We start from the raw sequence: 14349 nt of genomic DNA, 5'->3' as shown, positions 1-14349 counted from the left end.
CCTACTTCCCAGGGTTGTTTTGAGGATAAAATGAAGTAATATTTGTAATGTGCTTTGCAAACCTTAAAGCACTGTATAAATGTTAGTTATTATTATTATTATTATTATTATTATTATTATTTAGCCCAGTACTATGTGTATGTTATGCATTCGTATGTGCATATGCTTCTGTGTATGTGTTAAGTGGAGAATGACAGTGAGGGTGGGGGAGGGTAGTTTATTTTGTGCCTCTTAAAAGGAAAAAAAGTAGGTTTTGTTTTGTTTTGAACAAACAGACAAATGGGTAAGTCAGATGATCAAGTGGGAAACAATGACCTCTCTCCAGCAGAAATCACTGGAGGGGGAAGAGGAAGGTATTAACTACATTAGAAACTATCGTATTTCCAAAAAATTTAAAAATCTGGAGGACTCTTTGAGCAGTGTTACTTTTCAGATTCTGATGAACCTAGAAGTAAGAAAAATAAAAAGCTGCTTCAGGCTCTCAGAGTAAACTGCAAAGGCAGTGAGGAGGAAACAGTATGATTTTCATTGTTCTCAAATTATCAGAGTATTGTCTCATTTCTCAAAAGGCCAAAAGTGAGGGTAAGAATTTTTTTTTTAAGTGGAATTTAAGAAGTCTCTATTTAACATGTCTTCTGTTACCAATAACACTAGAATGGAATTGAGGCTGCTCCCAGAGACCTAATGGGTTCCTGCTTAACATATTTATGTTGGCTATAAAATTAGGAGCTGTCATTATAGCCCCCCATCACCTGCATAAGTGCAAAACCTATAAATCCAGTGGTCCTCCGCTACCATAAAAATGACATTGGATAGAATGGCATGAAGCTAGGACAAGATATGTGTGTACAGGGATAGGAGGCACCAAGATTCATATGTAGATTTCTGGTGGAACTGACGAACAAAAAGAAAATTAAAGTTACAGAGAGTCCACAAGGAGATGCGCTAGCTTAATTTGAACTCTGAATTGAAAGGACTAAGAGTGTCTAAGGAAAGATAATAAAAGGAAACTCAAAATCATAAATACTGTCTTGAATGGAGGAAGGAGGAGGAAGCATTTTGAAGTTTTTCACCTTCCCCTCCCTTTCATCATTTCCATTAATATCAATGCCTTCTCTCTATTGATGATTTCTAGCTTCTCCTATATATAGCTTGTATGTCGTTGTTTTCATTTTGTTTCTCCCCATTAGATTATGAGCTCTTTGAGAGGAGGGATTGTCTTTTGTCTTGCTTTGTATCCCTAACACTTAGCACAGTGCCTGGCACATAGTAGGTAATAAAAAATGCGTATTTACTATCTTCCCTTCTTTCTTCCCTCCCCACCCCAAATCCAGAAGACTGCAGATTGTATTCATGTGGAGTCATTCACACCAAGCTACCATAATGTGCAATTAGCATTGTATAAACTGAAAACAATATTCAGCAAGACAGCTGCATTATCAAAAATGCCAAAGGAATTTTGAAGGGAGTACGTGTTAGAATAGAAAATTAATCAGAAAACACACAGTAGTAATATCTTCAAAGTTTCTGCATTTAAAAAAGTGTGTGTGTGTGTGTGTGTGTGTGTGTGTGTGTATCTATGGCATAGGCTAGTTGTAAGAAAGAGAACCGTATGGAATTGATTTTATATCCAGCGCCAACTATAAGACCAACTTCTGAGGTCCACTTCTTTTCAAATAATTTTGAAGGTCCTTCCCAGCTCTAACATGCCACAGTTCCTCCAAAAGTCTCTAGTTCTAATGAAATTTTCTTCATTCTCTCCGTCTTTTGTTTTTCATGGTATCTTTCAATTCCCAGCGAAAAGCTCACCTTCTCCAAGAATCTTTTTCACATCCCTATTAATATTCGTGCCCTTCCCTCTGTTGTTTATCTCCAATTTATCCTGTATATATCTTATTTGTACTTTCCGCTCCTTATTCCCCCCATTATAGTGTGGACTTCTTGAGAGCAGGGTCTGCCTTTTGCCTTTGTATCCCCCAGAGCTTGGCACAGTGCTTGGAACACAGTAGGTATAGGAAGTGCATGTTGACTGACTGATTCTAATCTCTCCAGAGGTGTCTGTAACTCATATATTTTGTGAACCATCATCTCTTCTTTGACTTCTTCTTGGTAACAGAAATGATACTTAACATTCCCTTCATTTTCAAAGCACCATTTGAAATACTACAGGCACTAACTAATAAATGGAAAGGTATACATACTACTTTTCTCTAGTACTGTAATCTTAAGGGCATTTGTACAGTAATCCAGTCTAAGATGAAGAGCCAACCTGCTTTCCTCAGTAACTGAAGCTAAATTGAATTAGGCCAGCAAGTATTTAGAAGGGATTTTCTTGTCAACTAACTGGAATGTTTCTAGCATGAGGGAAGCAGAAGAAATAGGTCTTATTTAAAATTTGTATTTTACGGGGCTCTGGGGCAGCAAGAAATGTAATAAAAATTTGTTGCTGGGTTTTTTTCCCCCCTGGCAAGCTGAAAGGGGTAAGGTATTAATTTCTAGAGGCTCCATATAGAAAACTTTAAGAGCATTTACATTCCTTCTTTAATAAATCCCTATTAAACATAGAAATTCTCCTGATCTTTGGTAAAATAAGAAGCACAGATTTGGTATCAAAGGAGTGCTATAAAATATAAATCAAGGCCCCAACCAAAAGTTTGTTCAAGTTGGATAGAAACTTAACTCCAGTAGCCCTAAAAAACTTCATTACTCAGCCGAAAGGCTTTTCATGGAAAGACATATGCCATGGAGTAGTTAACACCAAAATATTTATAGCATGGGGGAAAACGTCATTTGTTAATAGTTGGGTAGCCATTGTTGTTGAGTCACATCTGACTATTTGTGACCCTATTTGGGTTTTCTTGGCAAAGATGCTGGAGTGGTTTGCCTTTTCCTACTCCAGTTTATTTTACAGATGAGTAAACTGAGGCAAACTGGGTTAAGTGACTTGCCCAGAGTCACACAGCTAGTGTCTGAAGCTGGATTTAAACTTAGGAAGAGAAGTCTTCCTGACTTCAGGTGGGGCACTCTATCCAATGTGCTACCTCCCTGCCCTTGGGTCACCATTGACAAGTTATTTAACCTCAGTGGAGAAATTTGGCATAGTGAAAAGGTTGATGGACTTCAAATTAGGAGGATCTGAGTTCTACCTACTCCTGTTTATATTTGCCATGTGTCCCCGAGTAGTTGTGGAAAGAGCTGCTGACTCTGGAAGGCAAACAAACCAGATTCAAATCCAACCTTTGATCCCTAACTACTCATGTAAATTTTGCCAAGTCTCTTAACCTCTCTAGCATTGTCTCAGTTTCCTCAGTTTCATCCATAAAATGGGCATCTTTGACTAGGTGGGGTCCTTTCCAGGTCTAGCTCTTTGATACTGGCTTACCCTTTCTGAGCCTCAGTTTCCTTATTTACTAAATGAAGATATTAATAACAAAAATAATAGGTAGCTTAAAGGCTTTTGTACGTGTGGCTCAAATGAGGCAATGATATTTAAATGCTTTGTAAATCTAAAAATACCATATATCACTTATTATTATTAGCCTGAGTTTTCCTATCTCTAAAATAGGGATGATATTTATATTCCCTACCTTAGAGGTTTGTCATGTGGAAAATTGTCATGGAAATCTTAAGAATCTTATATAGCTTCATACAATGGAAATAGAGCAGAATTTGGAATTATGAGACCTGAATTTGGGTCCTGGTTCTCCTGCTTACTCCCTGTGTGACCCTGGGCAAGTCAATTAACTTCTCTGGGTCTTAAGTGCCTCCTTTTTTAAATGAAGGTTTGAACCAGATAACCTTAAAGCTCTCTTCCAGCTCTCTGTCTAGGATCCTGTTATAGTATCTTAGAAAGAAAATAGAGGAAAGCAATGTGAAATTTTGGTGCATTTGTGACAAGAAAAATTGTTGATTATTAGAGACAGTATTCTAGTTTTTTGTTTGTTTTCAAAGCCTGTCCAACAAACAAAGAAAAGGTTTGCCTTGACCAAATGGATAAAGAAAATTTCTTGACCAGATTATGACATTTGATTTAGACAGAAAACCTATAATTTTTTTCTATTCATACTGAGACAGATAATACACACAGGCAATGAGTTGGGCCAGGAGTTGATAGTAATAATAAGCACAGTGCTTGGAACATAGTAGGACCTTAATAAATTCTAATTGATTGAGCAGTTGAAGAAAATAGGCTGGATTACCTTTGGGGAATAGCAAAGTTCTTTTAATATTCAAGCTTCCTATTGAAACAAAGGTCCAGATCTTTAATACTAACATTCTACTCTCTGAGAGTAAGCCAGAACACAAGTCTATGAGGAATTAAAACCTATGTCACACACACTGATGGATATCCCATAAAGCAATGGAAAGGGATGTGGTGAACATGACCAGAGTGTAACCCAGGAAGAACTTTGAGGATATCATTAAGGAAATGTGTTTTAGGAGAAAAGGTAGTCTGGTTTGGTCATGTGGCAGGAAAAGTGATGACAGGCAGACAGCAAGAGTACTCTATTAGTACACTCACAATAATAGGAGAAAATGAGAAAGGAGAGTGGACTCCTTGTGGCAAACTAATGGGAAGACATAGTATGAGTCACAGAATGTAGAAAGGGGGTGGATGGGCTGCTATCTGCATTATTGGAAGAAATTCCAAATCTGTGAGAGCAAAGAAGCATTTCAGTATTTACTATCTAGAACCACTCTCTTCCTGAAAGCTCTCTTTCGTAGGTGGAAAAAAAACATAGAGAAAGTACCATGGGATAAGAAAATGAGTTGTTGTTGTTATCATCACCGTTGTCATCATCACTGATACGATTCCTACTACCTAATATTTCTATAGTTCTTTAAAGTTTGCAAAATACTTTATGTAAATGATCTTATTTGGGGAGTGATATAGTAACTATTCCTAACTATATTCTATTTCATGAATCAGTAAATAAGGTGAAATGATGCTTATGCTGACAAATCTTTATTATAGAAATATGAACAAAAATGTTTTTAGTATTGATATTGCATTAATTGAATACTACATGTGAATACTAATGCGTTTATATTAATTATAGGTCAGTAATCTCAATGAAAAATGAAAATTGACTTTATTTGATTCCCTTCATAGAAAGTCACTTAGTTAAAAAAAACACACAATTAAATATTTCCTGATGATGGCATTTTTTTTTTAAGTAAAATGGCAATGTAATAATACAGCACTGAATTCATGAGGGTAGAAGCTTCCAGTAGGCAAGAAGTATCTTTGTATGCTTTAATTATACATTGCAGTGTTCAACAAGTATTAATTCCATGAGTCACATGGAATTACCACAACCACTCTCCCTGGTGTCCTCCCCACCCTCCCCTCTTCCCTGCTTCCCAGTAAAGTACACAGCAACAAAGACTTTACATCTGGATACTCTTTCTTAAATAGCCTTTGTCAGCATTTATACTCTTTTAAAAAAATTATCAGCTTTTTTCTAATATTTCTCCCAGGCAGGGATATAGATAGAGTGTCCCTAAAGTTCTAGTTCAGTGTTAATGTGTATGAAAAATAGTTTCTTAAACCTTGGTAGGCTTTACAAACATCTGTGCTTCTCAGGTTTGGGTTAGAGTCACCTGAATTTGCAAGCAGGTATAATATTGGTTTAATGTACTTATTTTTTAGTGGCCCATACGTATATGTAGTTGGTCTCAGTACAGGAGAAATATCCCTGGATACTAAGACAAAATGTGCTCCGGGGGATTGTTTTTCACTTTTCTTGGCAGTTGTAGCTGCTGAAGCTACTGCAAGTTAAACCTGAGCTCTGCTTGGGGTAGTAGTACAAGTCAGAATTGAAATTTATACCAGATGCTGTTTCTATAAATTTACATAAAAACAATAAATAACCAGTGACATGACCAAGCAAGAAGTTATGCTGAAAACATGAGTTCACTGCAATATCTTTTTCTTTTCTTTTTTTTTTCATTCAGTTATAGGTGCCCAACGAAGGAGAAGCCCCAGTGCTTTAGCCATTGAAGTATTTGAGGCACACCTGGGAAGCCACATTTTACAGGTAATAAAAAATAATTGTGCCTATATATGTGCATATACATATATGTGTGTGTATCTATACACACACGTATATTTTAGCAAATAATCAACATAGAGAGTGTTATTGTCTCTGAGTCTAGCTCTGTAGAGGATTGTTGTTGTTTCTGCCTGGATTTGTGAGATTCTTACAAATTCATTTTTTTTCTTTTTAGAAAGCCATCACTTGAGAGTGTTAATGAGAAAGGGAGGGCAAGTATTATTTGTGCTGTAATAATTTAGATAAATTACTCTATTTAGTTGACTCGCATTGTATTAGCTGGCTGTTCACGGAATAATTGTGTGTGGATATTGTGTTTGTATGTGGATATATATCTCTTTATGTTTGTGTCTTTTATATATCTCTATATTTTTGGAAGAACAAAGGTATGTTGTGAGGGTAATTTGATGTTTTTACCTGTGTTGTCAAATTTGGATGTTCTCAGCTTTAGGTGGTGATCATGATTCTAATGATGGAATTTTTTATTAACTTATCACAAAATTACTAGGGAAGAAATGACAAAATGTTTTTAAAATAAGTGAAGGAGACAAATAATAACATTGTCCTCATCAGTTCTATGATATGGAAATATTTACGTTAGCTTTGTTGAGATCAATAGAGGTACAATACCATATAGACCATTCATTTTTTTGATTGGGTATCCCAGTTATCATCAACGTCGTCGTCTTCGTTGTCGTTGTCGTCATCATTATCATCATGATGTGTTTCTTAAAGTTCTTGTCATCATTTCAACATGTCTATCTTTATCTACAGTAGTTTCTCCTCTTGCTTCTGAGATGAGAACTGTCATGATTGACACCATCTTTTAATTATGGAAGGTGTTTTCTAATTTTCTGACATTCTGGAAGAGGAAGCACCCAGAAAAGTTATCTAGTTCATTTTGTTTAACAGAGATGGTCAGGTTTAAGCTCAATTGAACTCCGAGATAGAAATAAGGGTAATCTTAATGAACTAATATACAGAAACTTGCCTGGCCATTCAGAGCTAGGAAAGTCTCTCCTGGGTGCTGCTCCTTTCTGGAAGCCCAGAACATGAAGTGATTTTCATTAGAGCATGAAATGATAAGCCATTATGACTGGGCATATTTCCAGGTGTAGAGGTGAGATTGCATTTTTTGCTAGGACTTCTCGTTTCTCTTTCCTCTTCTCCCATACATAAGATCTTTTCCCCCCTTTCTTTGAGTGTTCTGGAATCTGCTTTGTATGAAGCCAATACAATTTGCTTCCTTTCATTATATATGTTGTGAAACTTCAATGTAGCTAAAGAGTTCGCTGGGTTTTCATCCTATGAGAGAAAGTGGACTAAACTTGGATAAGTTAGTGCAATGGTCAATATTGGCTCTATTAGTCTGCATATAGCCCCTACCCATAACATGAGATCTTTTTGAAAGTAGGAAAATATGTAAGTATGCAGTCATGAGCAACAATGATTACAGACCTTGCTCAGATCTTATATAAACCAGCTTTCAAGGAAAAGTGGGGCCCATTTTCAGCCCTATTAGTCTCTTGATTGTATTAAATAGCAGTAATTAGAGAATACAAGAGAAACTATTCTCCACTAGAGGCTTTAGGGCAGTGAGAAAATGAGAGGGGAAGCCACTAAAAAGAAGGAATGAAGTCATTGAAACCATCAGTAATACAATAGGCTGTCTGAATCAATCTGATACATTTATTAAGTCCTTACTATGTACAAAGAAAAACAAATAAAAAACAGCAATAGCAACAACAAAATCCAAAACAGTTCCTGCCCTCAAGGAGTTTACTTTCTAATGGGGGAAGAGTGCAAGTATTTGAATCAGTGTTGTTCAGTCTTTTCAGTACTATCAGTACTCTTTGAGATCCCTTTCGGGTTTTCTTAACAGAGATACTGGAGTGTTTTGCCATTTCCTTCTCCAGCTCATTTTATGAGGAACAGAGCTGAAGAGGGTAACGTGACTTGCCCAGGGTCTGAGACCAGATTTGAATTTAGAAAGATGAGTCTTTCTGACTTCAGACCAGGCACTCCATCCACTGCCACCCTCTTGAATCAGTTCTTACAAGAAAAATAGAGTAGGTGGGAGATAGCATTAGGGGGAAGGCACTAACAGGGTAACTTTAGCAAAGAAAGCCCAAGCAATCTAGGAATAAGAGATTAAAAGGGAGAGCACTCCTTGGCAATGATCATGGCAAAAGCACTCCTGTGATAAAAAGCAAATATTCTAATCTAGCTGGACCAAAATGGAGTGTATGGAGGGAAGTAATGTGTTAAAAGAGTAAAAAGATCGGAAGGAGGGGCCAGATTATGAAGAGCTTCAGGTGACAAATAAAGTTGATATTTGATGCTGGAGGGAAAAAAAACCCAAATCACTTTGTCAGCGATATGGAGGATTGAGTGAAACGTGGAGACTTGAAGCAGAGGATCCTGGACTAGGGCAGTTGTGAGAAGAGGAGGGTGCATTTGCAAGAGAAACCTTAATGACTCCCCTACCTCTCAGCCAGGAAAGTCCAAAGCATGTGGGTACAGATTTATAGTAGCTGGTCAATAGATTTTTGCTTATTTTTGTCTCCTTGATTATGTTGTGAGGGAATCTAAAGCAGTGACTGTCTTTTGCCTTTCTTTGGGGTTTAGCTCAAGGACTGACAAATCACTCCAGTATTTTTGCCAAGAAAACCCAAAATAGACACAACTGAAAAACAAATCGACAACAACAAAACAGTGTCTGACACATCGTAGGAACTTAATAAACACATATTGACTGATTGTATCTGCATCAGAACCAGCTTCATCTCCAAAGTCCATAACTTAGCTTTTTAAACTGTGGCTCATAACCACATAACTGAATGTGGGGGTTGCAAAAAAATTGGCAGCAGTAAAAAGGTTATGTATACCTCTTGTATATACCCATTATACCCAGGATCACATAAAAATTTCTCAGGCAAAAAGGGTTCTTGAGTGGGAAAAGTTTAAGAAGCCCTGGTCTAGAACAGCAGTGTAATTCATGGTTTCTAAATAAAATGCTTTCGAGAATTGTTAACAGATTACTTCAGATTATTTGAGTTGGGGTAGGAGTGGATGGAAACTTGAGTGGTCACTAGTTAAAAATAATATAAGAAAGGGAAAAAACGGGGTAATATTCCAGAAAAAGAAACCCTGTTTCAGACATGTGAAGATGAATTGAAACCTTCCTTTTGACTTTTTGAGGTTTTTTAACAGCCCAAGTCCAGAGGGGTATATGTCCTCCCAAGAGATTTTGTACATTTTGTAGGTCTGGTCCCTGGAGACTCCCAGACACCATGAACTCAGATCAGAAATGGCTTCAGGATGTTCTAAACCTCACGGCATGCTGTTTTACAGAGGCCTCTATCATGACAAGAAATCTGTCAGACATCAGATACCAATTAGCACAGGGACAGCAAGGGAGGACATAATGTGACAGAATGGAACTTTCTGTGATGGTGGAGTGTCATTGCCCATGGTGGCCTTTTCTTTTTCTTGTTTCTCACTACATTCTTCCAGGAGCAGTATTTTCATCTTCCCCAAACCTTATAGGATCCGTTGAAGTTTTGTGTTGTCTTTTATATAGAGTGTACAGGATAATTATTATTATCATTTTAATCATTTAGACAACCAAAGATTATTCTGCCAGAAAAATTACCAGTGATCATTCTACTCATCTACCATCGTTTTCCAGGTGAAAGCTTTAGGCCCAAACTGTACTGGTTATTGCCTCTGCCATCTTCTGACTGAATCTAGAACTGTGTTAAGACCAGAGATTACCTGGACCGAAGTGCCATCTGCAGTATGGTTGAAGGCTTTCTAGGATGATTAGCTTAAGAACTATAGGAGTGTAGATTGTCTATATTGGGTCTCATCCAAGGTATTTTAGTTCAACATAGTCTTACTTGGGCTTATACTAATCAGATGAGGAGCAAGAGTAATTAGGAGGTCAAGAAGCCAAGATGGGGAATTATACTTTGTGGCAGAGTAGACGGAAAGCCAAGAGACTTCAAATATGAGTTCTTCTTTGCAAACAGTCTTTCCCAAATGCCAAAAAGACTGTTGAGCAGAAATTAGGTTGTCCTTTCAGTGGATTCAGCAATATCCTAAGTGCTTGGTGGATCCATTAACCCTCCTCCATCCTGTCATCCCTAAGAAAGGAGAAACATGAATGTTGTTTACTTAGCCGAATTGTAGGAACTGTACAATGTGTTCACATTTCCTGTGTTTTTTTCCAAGCCTAACTAAATGCAAAGTGGTAGCAAATAGAATCTTAGGAAAACATAAAATTAACCAGTGACTTTCCCTTAGGTGTCAAAATTATGAATGGAATGTTTTAATTATTTGTAAGCCCTTGGCAGAAGCCTAAGTTCAAGGGTTGGTTGTTGTGTGTGTGTTTTTTTTCTCATTCGCTAAATGAATACTTTATGTTAGTGTTAGAAGAGATGTAAAATCCACCACAGCAGATTTGCATACTAGACAGTAATGCTGTTTTATACACCTTACAGGTGTTAAAAACAAGACAAACAAAACAAACCTTGTAAATTGAAGAATTGGGAGGGGTGGGGATGTCAGCTTGATTTGTCAGCCATGCTATGATGAGTCTATAGAAACATATATTATTTGTTCCACCAATAGTTTATGGTAAATCTCTACCATTTTACCTATGCAGTATTACTTTACAGTGAGCTTGGGATAATAAAAGATAAACAGTGTCTGTTATTAAGTATAGGTACTATATATGTCAGCATAGGACTTTTGGCATGGGACATAGCTCTAGCTTTAACACTGCCTCTTTAAAAAAGGGCTTCCTTTTTTTTTTTTTTTTTTTAGTGAGGCAATTGGGGTTAAGTGACTTGCCCAGGGTCACACAGCTAGTAAGTGTGTGTTAAGTGTCTGAGGCCGGATTTGAACTCAGGTACTCCTGACTCCAGGGCCGGTGCTCTATCCACTGTGCCACCTAGCTGCCCCAAAAAGGGCTTCCTTTAAGGAATGGAGATAATGGAATTTTAGTATATCAAAGACGGGATTTTAAGCCTTAGAGATGAGAAGACACAGGAAGAATGTGAAAGCTGTCTTTGAGGATTTGAATAGATGGGATTGGGCTAAATGGGTGGAGATGGCAAAGGGGCAAATGTAAGTTTGATGTCAGGAAAATCTGCCCAGTTATTAAAGATATCCACAAGGGGAATGGTCTTTCTCAGGAGGTAGTGTGTCCCCCCCTCACAGGAGGACTTGCAAGCCAGATGACCACTTGTTGGGATTGTTGGAGTAGGGATTCTCTGGGGGGATTTGGGTTGGACTAGCTGGTTAAGGTTCTTTCCAACTCAGAGCTGGTGAATCTTTGATTTTGTGATCTTTGAAGTCAACCGAGGATGTAGTTTTTAAAAAGAAATAGTAGAATAACAATATTTGTAAGACTTCCTGAATAATATGAGGGCTGTGTATGCATAATGACAGGAAACTTCAAAGCATGTACTCCTATAAGGAAATATTGAAAAACTCAGGGCATGCAATAGCCCTATTTGCCTATCTAGAAACTTCAGATGAATATACCCAGGACTTGATTGGATCCAAAATTCCAGAGTACTTTTGAGTAGAGAAGTTCTACTTATTGTTCTTTTTGTCATTATTTTGTAGCATTCATTGCCATTGCATCATCATCATTATCACTATAATAAAGAGTTTGTGAATATTAATTAATAATAAATAGATTTGTGAAGCACTCTTAAATGTTTTTCCATTTTATCCTCACAACAATCCTGGGAGGTTGGTGTTATAATTATCCCCATTTTTCAGATCAGGAAACTGAAGCAAACAGAGGTTAAGTGACTTGCCCAGGGCCACACATTTAGTAAATGAGACTGGTACTTCAATTTATGTTTTGTTGAATGGATTTATTTGAAGTTCCCTCCACTAAATTATCTCCTCCAAAAATTACCCATTGCAATTATATTGCTACCATTAATAATAATAATAATAGCTAGCATTTTAGATAGCACTTGCAAGTTTGGAAAGTACTATACAATATGTTATCTCATTTGATCATCACAACACCCCTGTAAAGTAGGTGCCATTATTATCCCCACTTTACAGATGAGGAAAATGAGACAGAAAAGCTAAATAACTTGCCCAGGTTCATACAGTATCCGAGATAGAATTTGAACTCAGTTCTTCCTGACTCTAAGTCTAGTAAACTCTTCGTTTTTCCATGTAACTGGCCATTCTCCTGGAGCTAATCCCAGCAGACCATCCCACCAAAAAACCCCAGGCCAGGTCTTGGCGTAGGACTGGAATATTTCCTCTATAAAGACTGTGTGTTCCTCAGACCTCCCTTGAAGGTCCCAACATGACCTTGTGAATGGTCCTTACAGAATGGTCTGATGCGTGTGTCTTATAGCTTTCATCACCTATGGTCAGAGATTTAAGGACAAATGCTTCCAAGAATTACACCACAGTGCATCTTAATTGATAGAGATATTGGGGAAGCTAGGTGGTGCAGTGGATAAAGCACCGGCCCTGGATTCAGGAGGGACCTGAGTTCAAATCCAGCCTCAGACCCTTGACACTAGCTGTGTGACCCTGGACAAGTCACTTAATCCCAACTGCCTCACCAAAACAATAAAAATAAAAATTGATAGAGATATCTTCCTATCAAGAGACGAAACAGGGAGTCTCATCGTACCAACACAGTGATAGAGTTTCAACAAACGCTTTTTAGAAGGGACATTGTAGTGGAGGGAAATTCCAATAAACTCTCTTCAATGAAGTGCACCGATACCACCCTGAGTTCAAATCCAACCCCAGATACTTACTATCTTTGTGACCACTTGTCCAAATCTGGCTGTAAGATGAGAATAGTAAGAAGACCTCACCCCAGAGTTGTCCTGAAGATAAAATGAGATAATGTCTGTGAAACAGTTTGTTTTTAAAGCATAAAATATAACAGGGACCACAAAGGTAACCTATTACAAAGGAAAACAGGTATCAAAATATTTTTTAAAAACCAAAAACAAGTTCATGAACCTCAGGTTAGGAACCTCTGAACTGTAGAGAATTAGGAAAGGCTCAGTGGAGGAACCAGATCCTGAGCATTTATAGAGTTCTTCAAGACTTGCAACACATTTCACAAATATTATCTCTTTTTATGTTCAGAAGTACTCTGGGAGTGAGATGCTATTACCATTCTGGTAAATGTCTGAGGTGGAATTTGAATTCAGATCTTCCTGACGAGAAATCCCATTCTCTATCCTCTGGAAGTTATTTATGTTCTTTCCTCATCTATTCCTCACCCTCCCCAAACACATACTTCCCCATATTAACAAGAAAAATGAATAGGTGAGAAGTGCAAGGTCCATACAATGCTAGCAAAGCCTCCACTACCAAGATATAATCAGTTAGATGGTGTAGTAGAACACTGGGCCTGTAGTCAGGAAAACCTGATCACAAATCCCTACTCAGATATTTACTAGCTATATGACCCTGGGCAAGTCACTTAATTAAGTTTCCTCATTTATAAAATGGAGATAATAATAGCACTTGGCTTCTAGGGTTGTTGTGAGGATCCAGTGAGATCATATTTGAAAAGCACTGAACACAGGGGCAGCTAGGTGGCGCAGTGGATAAAGTACCGGCCCTGGATTCAGGAGTACCTGAATTCAAATCTGGCCTCAGACACTTGACATTTTCTAGCTGTGTGACCCTGGGCAAGTCACTTAACCCCCATTGCCCTGCCAAAAGAAAAAAAACTATAAAAAAAAGAAAAAGAAAAAGAAAAGCACTGAACACAGTACCCTGGCACATAGCAGTTTTGCCTGTCAGGCAATTATATATATATTAGATTTTTCAGAATTATTGATAGACACATGGAAACTGCATAAACTCAATATCCAGAAATGTTTACAAAACATGTTTGTTGGCATTATTGAAAAATCACTACCAACAACAAATGAAGGGTATCTTGTGACACATGGCATCTCTCAATTTGTCAAGCATCTCCAGTTAAGATTCTGTGGTCTGCTTCTGAGGGCCAAACAGTGACTGATTCTTGGGGGGAAAAATAAAATTTGTAGCAATGTGCTTATGAGGAAAAAGGAAGTATCAGAACTGATGTCATCAGCATCTCTTCTGATCACAGCTGGAATAAAGAAAAAGGCCACTAAGTTGTGTGGCCAGTTAAAGCATCTGGCCAAGAAGCAACACCATCTTAAGTACATCAAATCCTAGGTAATTAGTGGACACTGATTATTATTTAATAAGATCCATCACAATCAACATTTCTTGAGCTTTATGGGGG

General features: G+C 37.6%; 1 protein-coding gene across 1 annotated transcript in view; it reads left to right on the top strand.

The window, feature by feature from the left end:
- Positions 1–14349, top strand: part of NPAS3 (neuronal PAS domain protein 3) — a 1138615-nt gene that overhangs the window by 530645 nt on the left and 593621 nt on the right. The window contains 1 exon segment of the mRNA XM_043988462.1: positions 5959–6041. Coding sequence (XP_043844397.1) covers positions 5959–6041 — 83 coding nt within the window.

The sequence above is a fragment of the Dromiciops gliroides genome, chromosome 2 (genome assembly GCF_019393635.1).
Source record: "Dromiciops gliroides isolate mDroGli1 chromosome 2, mDroGli1.pri, whole genome shotgun sequence".
Lineage (NCBI taxonomy): Eukaryota > Metazoa > Chordata > Mammalia > Microbiotheria > Microbiotheriidae > Dromiciops > Dromiciops gliroides.
Note: the sequence above shows the minus strand (reverse complement) of the source record. Positions and strands in the feature narration are given on the sequence as shown.